Source organism: Erithacus rubecula, assembly GCF_903797595.1.
Source record: "Erithacus rubecula genome assembly, chromosome: 5".
Lineage (NCBI taxonomy): Eukaryota > Metazoa > Chordata > Aves > Passeriformes > Muscicapidae > Erithacus > Erithacus rubecula.
In genome coordinates this window covers 68,433,665-68,443,523 of record NC_136687.1, presented here as the reverse complement: position 1 = coordinate 68,443,523, position 9,859 = coordinate 68,433,665, and the positions used below count along the sequence as shown (strand labels likewise).

General features: G+C 60.7%; 1 protein-coding gene across 3 annotated transcripts; it reads right to left on the bottom strand.

Annotated features, from left to right (window-relative positions):
- Positions 1-1,033: 1,033 nt before the first annotated feature.
- On the bottom strand, positions 1,034-9,095 carry FGF5 (fibroblast growth factor 5; the record flags this gene model as incomplete). Of its 3 annotated transcripts, XM_079307282.1 has the most annotated exons (4): positions 8,563-9,092; positions 4,931-5,034; positions 1,823-2,136; positions 1,034-1,581 (listed from the first exon to the last, which is right to left on the bottom strand). In XM_079307282.1, the coding sequence occupies exons 2-4, from the start codon at positions 4,958-4,960 to the stop codon at positions 1,035-1,037; spliced, it is 891 nt and encodes a 296-aa protein (XP_079163408.1). In that variant the 5' UTR covers positions 4,961-5,034; positions 8,563-9,092. The 3 variants fall into 3 exon arrangements, with proteins under 3 accessions (XP_079163408.1, XP_079163407.1, XP_079163409.1); XM_079307281.1 differs by lacking the exon at positions 4,931-5,034 and having other exon boundaries at positions 8,563-9,095; XM_079307283.1 differs by lacking the exons at positions 1,034-1,581; positions 8,563-9,092 and adding an exon at positions 7,102-7,716 and having other exon boundaries at positions 1,795-2,136.
- Between the last annotated feature and the right edge of the window lie 764 nt (positions 9,096-9,859).

Sequence of the window (9,859 nt, the reverse complement as noted above, 5' to 3'; positions counted from 1 at the left end):
GGTTTTCCCCCATAAGAGTTTACTGCAAAAGATGAAGAAACCAGTACCTTTTTTCTTCCTCTGAGGGGATGCAGTGGCAGCAAGAGCAGCACATCCGCTCCTCCCATACCTGCCCGGGGAGCTCCACACGTGCCTGAGCTGGGGCAGCAGCTGCAAAGGCTCTGATTCCATTATATCTCAGAGACGAATTGAGCACTAATTACCTGGATTTTGTCCGTGCACAGTCAGTCTGTCCGGCTGGAAGCGACAAGGAGCACAGGACACCCCTGTTCACCTGGCCCTGCCGTGACCCAGGTCCAAAAAGCTGCACCAGAGGAGCCACTGGGGCACGGTTTTGGGGGTACAGCAGAGGGAGCACCCACATCCCTTCGGCTCTGCTCCACCCCATCGCCAACCCCAACGGAACAGACAAATCTGCAGCACTCCCGTTTTTTCCCTCGGGGGGGATGGGGGGGGGGTGGGAACAAAAGAAGGCACAAACAAGGGAAGAGATGACACCATCAGGTTAGAAAATGAGACACAACCGTTTTATTCCAGCGTCCCCATCCACCCTCGTACGCGGAGCACACGCGTCCGACCAGGGGCTGCCAGAAGGATGACAAAGGCAAAGAACCACGATTCCGATGGGAACAGCCGATGGCACCACAATCAGAGGCGGAGAGGAGGCTCATTATTGCTGCAGGATGCTGGTGGGGCTCAGGTCCTGAGGGCTTCTGCCAACCTGAGCCCACCTGGGCTCCGATTAAGGCTTCGCCGGTGAGGTTCAATGCTACCAGTGCCTGTCCGTACAGCAGCACTGCTAAACAAAGCACTGCTAAACGCTGCTTACAAACGCCGTGTGCACAACTACTCCACGGATCACACCACGAGAGAGAAACGTCTCAACACCAGGGCCCTCGGGCCACCCGGGTGGGAAAAGCACTCCCCAGGGGACGAGCGGCTGGAACAGCGTTTATTGCCACATCACCACGCTCACTGTACAAGAAAAACCTTGCCCCCTGCCTCTGCAAACGCATTGAGAGTGAGAAAATAAATCAGCAGCAAAAAGTGTTGGACAAAGCCAGTGGGCACCTGGGGGCCACAGACTCCCTATCCTGTGGGGATACCTGTGGAGGGACTCCTCCAGGGAGCAGGAACGCCCCGGGACCAGGGCAGAGGTATCTCAAAGCAGACATCGAATCCATATTTGGACGGACAGGAAGAGACTCGCTCCTGCAGCTGTCCGGGGAAGAACGAGAGACCGCCAGGGGCGGGCTGCAAACAGCCACCCTCCCCAAATCACGTATCGCGATGCATTTATCACAAAATATATACACACATCTATTATTGCCAACAAAGGGTTCGAAGACCACCTGGCACCGCAGGTAAGGCGACTGAAATGGCAGGGCTTGGTCTCTCTGTTTTACGTGTGGAAGGGAAGAGCTGGCTTCCAGGAGAAGGGAAAGGGACAGACCTGGATATATGGTGCCTGAGGTACGGTCGGAGGAAAAAAGTGCAGCGAGAAGGAGATGCAAGAGAAACAAACAAAACCGCTTGGCTGCGAACATCTCTCTCCCATGAAAATGATTGTCAAAGGAGTCACTGGTGAGAACAAGAGAGCGCGTTCGCTGTAGAGGTACCTTTCAGCTTCTCCAGCAGCGGGAGGCCAGCCCGAGGTCCATCGCAGGGGTCGCGTCTGGCGAGCCCGAGCCGCTCACCCCACTCGCGTCCCTGGGGTCGCCTCGCAGCCGTGCGCGGAGGGACGCTCGGTGCCCCGAGCCGCCCGGATCCCGGTGCCAGCGTCCCCACGGGGCTCTACCCGAAGCGGAACTTGAGGCGGTACTTGGCCGGGCCGGGGCTCCTGCGCGGCGGGGCCGGCGCCGCCTGGGGCCGGGGCTTGGGGGTCTTCTTGTCGGGCAGCGCCACGGTGAAGGCGAGCTCGGGGGGCGGCGGGCGGCCGAAGCGCGGCAGGAAGTGCGTGGACTCGTGCTGGGGCCGGGCGCGGGGGCTGCAGCCGCGCTTGGCCTTGCCGCGCTTGTTGAGCGCCACGTACCAGGCGCGCCCCGAGCGCGGGCTGCGGTGCACGGCCGAGGCGTACGTGTTGTAGCTGTTCTCCTGGAAGCGCTCTCGGAAATGGCAGTCCGCCGTGAACCGGGCCTGCGGGGACACGGGGACACGCTGCTCACCGAGGCCGGGCACGGCCCGGCCCCACCCTGACAGCTGCCCGGCCGCCTCCCAGAACCACGCCCTGGGGAGCGGCTGGAACACGGGGCATCCGCACCGAGGGTGCCAGGCACCGCTCTCTTTGCAAAGCCCCCCGCTCGGTAGCTGCTTGCCAGCCAGGTTTGGCCTTGGCCGGGAATAAAAGGGCTTGGGCCTGCCCCGGCAGCGCCCTTCCCTCGTCTCCAAAAAAGCGCTCCGAAACAAAAGAGCAGAGGCAAGTAATCCACCCGTGTGCCCACAACCCCGAGACCCGCAGCCGTAGCTTCCAGCAGCCCCTCCCAAGCCCTCAGCCGCGCCTTACCCTGAAGGTGTCCCCCGGTGCCCTAAAAGCTTCCCCAGATCAATTTCACAGCCACACCTCCCAACCACCGACGAGGGGGAGACGCTGAACTCTCACACTCCAACACCAGAGAACAAGACCCCAGCCCCCAGCAAGGCTTCGTAACCGCAAGGAAAGCGTTCCGAAGCCCAAATTTAGCCAAGGAAGTTGAGCCTCACGGCGCAAGCGACAGAGCCCGCAGCCTGCCACACGCACTTTGCCTCACGGCACTTAAATTAGGTCTTCCTTACTTTGCCGCTTCCGAGGGACGCCACCTCCGTGACTCATTTCTGCTCTCCCTGTCTTTCATCTACCCTCCCTGCTGTTTCCCCCAGGCCTCCACCTTCCCCAGCAGGGCTCCGGTGACCCTCAATGCCCCCTGGAGCCCCAGTGCTCAGGCAGGACGTCCCCCACAAGGAGGGAAGCACATCAACAGCTGCCTCGCCACGATCCTGTCCCACTTCCCCACGTCCCGGCCTCTCAGCCCATCGCTGCACCGCTCCAGTCGGGAAAAGCCACTTTCCCCCACACAGGGCAGGTGGGGCAGCCACGGCACGGGGCTGGCATTGGGTCTGCTCTGCAGAGCTCCAGAGACCATCACCGAGAGCAGTCCTGAAGTCACTTAAATTTCAAAACCTAGCTGATCAGATTTGCCCCGGCCAGGAATGGCAGCTTTGGGGCAGCTCCTGGAAAGGCACAATTACCTGGGCAAATCTGTCCCCCGGGGTCCGTGCTGGACGGGCGCAGAACCCCTCCCACCCGCTCCGTGCTAAAAATGGACAAACAGGAGAGCGAGGGTTTATCAACGAGGAAAAAGCCATCTGTGCACACAACTGATAATTGCTGGGATAACTGTCATTTTCTGAAGCTGCTGCCTCTAAAAATGAACCGCTCAGTAATTTAATTAAGCTGGCATAAAAAAAAAAAAAAAAAAAAAAAAAAAAAAAAAAAAAAAAAAAAAAAAAAAAAGAGGAGGAGAGCGCCTGTAAAACACCGAGCTGGGATGGAGCCGAGCCCAAGAGCGAGTTTTGAAGGAGCCCAAATTCCCGCAGGAATGACTTTTGTCTGAGGTTCAGCACGAAGCCTCCGGCCCGACTCCCATATCAAAGCACTGCCCTGAGTGACGGGCACAGGACGTGCTTTGTGCTGCTCGGAACTCATTAGGCCATGAAATAACTTCAATCCTGCCAGCGCAGGAAAGAACAACAGATGCCGGGTTTGCATTATTGGCATTGTTTAGTCCAGCAATCTTTCGACATTTGGGTCAAGTTTCTACAAATTTGTGGCTTTCACCGGAGCGGGGCATCGTGTGTCCTCACCCCTGCCCTGACCCTCCCGACTGAGGTCCCTCTCTGGCCCTGCCCTTTGTGTGTCAACAATTAACCATGCACCAACGAGGCTTGATTTAATTTCTGCCTGTGCCAGGGCATAAATCACGGCTTCAGCTCAGATAAGAGGCCCATTGTACACCAGAGAGGAAGGCTCTGGAGGGTCCAGTGACGGCCCTCTGCCTGCTTCCCTCTCCTCTCCATCCTTTCCCCTGGCTCCTGCTCTGCCCCTCTGCTCTCACCTCCCGTTATCCTCCATGGAACCGTTCCCCTTTTCCCCTAGATGCCATTCATGCTCCTGCTTCATTTCCTAAAGCAAGCGAGCACGTGCTCGCCCTTTAAGCACCAATAGGCTTCAGGAGCATTCAGCAGCACTCCAAGAAGGCTTCAAGGAGAGAGAGAGAGGTGAGTTCGCCAATCTCTGGGACCGGGAGGTTTGTCTCAGAGCTGCGGGCAGGCAATCACCTTTTCCCTTTCCCCAGCCACCAGCCCTGACCAGGCTCCCTGGGAGCCCCCCTCAGGGACGAGATGCTGCCCTGAAAATGCCCTTCCTGGGGTGTCCCGTGTGCACACACACTTTCCAAAGGCACTGCCTTTCCTGCAAGCACAGGAGGTCGCTGTGTTTGCTTAGGCGACCTCTGGAACAGACAAGAGCAAACCAGGGAGACCCGCGGGAAAGCTCTGCTTTCAGGACACATCCCGCAGCGCGAGGGTGCGGGATTTCCCCGTTCCAGCTGCGCGCCCGGCCCTCACCTGGAGCCTCCCCCGGCCGCGTCCCCGCGGGCACAGCCGGCGCCACGCCTGCTGCTCGCCGGGAGCCATTTGGCTAAACCCTTCTGCTCGATCTGCCGCGCACGGGGCTAAAAATAGCCCAGCCCTGCTCCCAGAACAGGCTCTGCCGACGCCAGCGCCCGAGCGCGCACAGCGACCAGGAGGAGGAGGAGGAGGAGGAAGGTGCTCGGGGCGCTCGGGCCCCACCTGTCCCCTCTGTGACTGCGGTGCCAGCCCGGCTGCCCCGACGAGGAGGTGCCACAAAGCCTTTCATAAACAACACATAATTCATAACGGGGGGTTTACTTACGCTCGCGTGGAGTTTTCCTTTTTTTGACATCGCTAAGAATTTGTTGCTGAAAACTCCTCGTATTCCTACGATCCCCTGAGACACAGCAAATATTTCCAAAATACCTAGGATGACAGAAATCCCAAAATAAATCACAGTTCTTTTCATATTGGTGTGACAGAGAAAAAAATAAATACAACTCAGTCTGACAGGTTTGCATTTCCTCTCCCACGTCCCTGCTCCTCAGATGCCTGGCTCCACCCAGCTCCTACTCCATCCCTCTGCCTCACAGAGCAGCCTTCATCCACTCTAGGACGGATACAGGGTGGTGGCTGGGATTCCTCTTTTGTTTTGTTTTTTTAAGCTGCGTTTTGGGGCGCAGCTCCTGGCTGGGGTGTGGTAGAACAAAGTAGCTCCCAAGGGTGGGAGAAGACCCCTGTAGCTACAGCAGCCTGCTGGGAGCAGAGGTGCCACCCTCACCCTGCCGACCTGAGCTCAGCACACGGGCCAGCTGGGACTGGAGCCACTGCTGCTCCCTCACAGCCCATCCTCTCAGCAGGCCTCGGGGGACAGGGCACTGCGCCTCCCAGCATGGAAAAAGCAGGACTTTCCTGAGCCTGATGGGGCACACAGGACCCGCCACTCGTCTGACAGAAGAGCTGCAGCCTCCGAGCATCCCTCCAGCACTAGCACATCACCCGCCCAGGTGCTGTGGGGTACCTGGGGCAGAGGGCCAGGTGCCCCCCCGCCCCTGGCAGCTGGAGGGGGCAGCGCCACGTCCCCAGCTTCCCTTGGCACCCCGGGAAAGCGGCACTGACACCCAGCTGCAGCCCCCAGAGGAAGGACCCGCAGAGCATCTCGCCTGGCCCCGAAGGCCGTGGGATTAACATGCCAGGAGCAAACACAAGCCACGTTAAATCCCCCAAGGCTGGGTATCGGATCACCGCTTCCCATGTTTATTTTAAGGAGGAAGCACATCCCCCTGAGGCACCCAAGTCCCGGCACCAAGGGCCTGGGGGGCACTTTTGGGAGGGGTTATGGCCCGCCACCCCCCTCACCCCATGCGGCACAGGCCGCAAGCCATGAGGCTCTGCAGCCCTGCCGTGCCTTGTCCCACACCTGGCTGTCCTCAAGGGCACCCCAAAACCTCCTGCTTTTTGTGGGGTGGCCCCGTTGATGGGGGTGAAGCCCTGTTTCCCAGGGGCCAAAGGTGGGGTGTCAAGCCCCAGGCCAGCTTGCCCCTCGCAGGCCCTGCTCAGTGCAGCACCCCAGCACAGCCCCCCTGCTCCTGGCGTTATTGTGGCCTTCCCGGGGGGACAGCTCAGGTTAAGGAGGGAGGAGCTGCACATGATTCGGGTCTCTGCAGGACAGCCACGGGACCCAACTCTGCCGGTCCTCCAGGCCCGTGTCTCCCAAACCAGCCGTGCCCTGGGCGCCCCGTTTCCCTATCCATCCCCTCAGCCCCTGCAGCCTCGTGCCCACGGAGCCCCCAGCACAGCTCCTGGGGTGCAGCTTGCCCGCCCAGGGGCTGTTCTCCCTCCTGGGCCACGGCACTGTCTGGGCCCCGGGCAGATGTGGCGGCCGCTCCCTGAACGCTCCCAACAGCTGCGCCCCTCACGCTGCCAGGGTCACCTCGGGCCCGAGCCCTCGGGCTCCTGAAGGGATTTTTCATCCCCACCTGACATTTCATTCTCTCCAGCAGGATATCATAGCAACTCCGACCAGAGGATAAGCCATGAGTTAGCACAGCTTTCTCTCAGGGGAACGTCAGCCTCAGTCCTATTTTTAAACTGAATATATCCTATCACTGTGCTGGGAGAATGAGAATGCAGAGAGAGTGATGGAAAAGTCCCACAGGGAAGGGACCGAAAAGGGGCAGCATCCTCTCCCCCAGGTGCCTGGCGAGGGGCTGTGGTGGGCGAGCAGAGCTCGGGCTCCCACAGCATCCCCACGGGCTCACTCCCCGGGCCGGGAGAGCCCCCAGGAGCCACTTCCCGGCAGGAGCCCGGGCTCACGGAGCCCGCAACCACGGCCCCCCGCCCCCGGCATCCCGAACGCCCCTGCCCGGCCCGCCGGGGCTGCAGCTCGGCCCGGCGAGGGCGACAGCCGCGAAGGGCTGTGCCATCCCGGCGGGGATGGAAGCCCGCAGGGACAGGGATGCTCAGCCCCCCGCCCCCCCGGCCCCCACTCACTGAGCGGGCTCGCGTCGTGGGCGCCGTCCACGCGGCCGTCGGGGTGCAGCTGCAGGTGGAAGCCGATGCCCACCCGGCAGTAGAGGCGGCCCCGCCGCCGCTCCGGGCGGCTCCGCGGGAAGCGGCTCGGCCCCGCCGCCGCCGCCGGGGAGGAAGAGGAGGAGGAAGGCGCGGGGGCGTTGCGGCCCCGCTGAGCCCCGCCGGGCACCTGCTCCCGCCGGGCGCGGGCGGGCAGGGCGAGGAGGAGGAGGAGGAGGAGGAAGGACGGGCTCATGCTGCCGGCGGGCGGGAGGAGGGAGGGAGGGCGCCGCATCCCGCTCCGCTCCGAGCCCCGGAGGGGGGGACCGAGCTCGGGGGGAGCCGGGCCGCCCCTCCCCGCTATTTATAACCGGGTGGTGGCCCCGCACCTGTGCCCGGCCCCACGCGCCCCCCTCCCATTGCCCGTGGCAGATGCGGGGCTCGGGGTGCATCCATCAGGGAATTAACTCGTCCTCCTCGCCGGGAGGAGGCCGCGGCGCGGCGGGACCCCGGGGACAGGCTCGAGTTGCAGCCCCCCACCCGGGGTCCGGGGGTGGCAGGGCAGCTGCTCGCCGGCCCAGCCCCGGGCAGGGGGCTCGGAGCAGCCCCCGAGCAGCACAGCCGCCCTCCCTGGCTCACGGCGCCCCGCTCGGCCGAGCGCAGCCCTTGGGGATAGCGGGGGCTGCCCATCGCAACGCCCGCCCCAAGGGCATCTCACGGCCCGCAGCAAAGTGTCGGCCCACAGGACGCTCCTTGCTTCCCGGGCAGGGGTCCACGGGCCCCAGCCCCCCGTCACGGTCAGGGTGACCCGCACACGGGCCGGGACCCCCCAGCACCAGCGGCCGTGCTCCTCCCGAACACCACCCAGCGCCGCGGCGCGGGAGCAGAGCCCGCCGCAGCAGCCCATCCATCCCCCTGGCACAGCTCCGCTGGGATTATGCTTTTCTCAGCTCCTAGGGCCGCTCCGGCTCCCCCAAGCCGCTGCCGAAACCTCGCCTCTACAACAGCCAAGAGGAGCCGAGCCCGCCCAGGCTGCGGCCCCAGGCTGAGCCCTCGCTCCTCCTGCCTGCAGGTGCTGTCCCCTAAACGCCACCAGGAGCCGCCCCCCGCCGGCCCAGGGGCGCTGCTGGCCGGCTCGGCTCGGCTCAGCCACGCGCCCGAGGATCGGGTTCGGCAGGAAGGAGGCAGAGCCCTGGCACGCCGGAGGGTGACCTTCGCCTTCCCAGGAAGCTGAAGGTCGGGGGCACAGAGAGGGACCCGCACTGAAGGAGCTGTACCCAGCCTGGTTGACACCTGGCACAGCCTTGTGCGAGCAGATGATCTCACGGCATTGCTGCCATTTCAAACCATTTCTCAGCACACGGATATATCCACGGAGCTATATGCACACGTGTTAAATATAGACATGTATACATAGACAGCCCTATATATAGATGCACATACCTGAAGGAAGGTCAGGCCACTCAAATCTTGTTTACTTCTCCCAGCTGTACCGGTTAGCCTGGCAAAATCCATAACTTCCACTCGGCCACCTCCTCTTGAATTACACGCACATGCAGATTCCAAATCTGGATCCATGAGGACAATTGGGACCTGCAGGACTTGTTAGCCTCTCAGGTGGTGTTCGTGCAGGACTGTCTGTGTCACCACAGTTGAGGGAGGCACAGCCACATTGCCCCAGGAGGATTTACTCTTGGACATCCTGGTGTAGAGGCTGCGGCTGGTACAGGATCACAGTGGCAAAATCCCAGTTCTTCACCTGCATCAGGAGACCAGAAACCACTTCAGCCACTGACTGTTACAGGTGAATGCAACAACACTTACAGACACCATCCTGGGGGTGACCAGGCACAGCAGCAGCCCAGGAGCACAAAGGGGACACCTGCATGCCCAGGGCAGAGATACCCAGCATCAGAAAAGCTTCTGTGCCCCGAGGGGCACCACCAGCAAGTCCAGCCTTCCTAACTCCGGCCCTCTTGGCCACCCTCACTGCTTGCAACAGCAGTTCTGGTGCCACCTGGGCTCTGCCAGGCCTCACTCACACTTCTGTCTGTGCCCTCCAGAGAAGAATCCCCAGCAAGTTCAAACTCCCGAGGGGGATGGCCAGATGACCTTGCCCAGGCTGGTCCCCAAATCCTGCTTCTGAGGGGAACCCCACAGCCCCTTCTGGGGGGCACAGCAAGGTAGCAGAGCCCCTGGGGGTTCACTCATTCCCTGTTCTCCTCTTTTCTTACCTCTGGAATAGGACAGCTGCAGGAGAGCACCCCCCTTCTCTGGGGGCTCCCTTATCCCCAGGTCAAACAGCTTCACTACAGAGAAATGACTCACTCAAGTCCCTGTGGCACACAGCACATTTTCATCTCCACCTTGAAACTCTGAGAGCTCAGAAGTGATGCTCTGGGCATGACCTGGATGGTTTGGGGTGCTCTCTATTCACCTGCCGAATACATCCCTTTTAAATACTCCAGGTGCTCCTGTAGCACAACTCAAAACAAACCAAAAAAAAAAAAAAAAAAAAAAAAAAAAAAAAAACCAAAAAACCCCAAACAAACAAAAAAGCTCCCAAAAACACCAACACAAAAAACAAAGCAAACACAAGACTTAAATCTAAATAAATAAGTATATATAATAGTGAGTTTCCTGGAGCAATTGTGTGTAATTGCCTTTGGCAGCAGCAACCTTCACACACATACCAGCAGCTTTGGAAGCCCAATGCTGATGTTATGTTATTTAAATTATT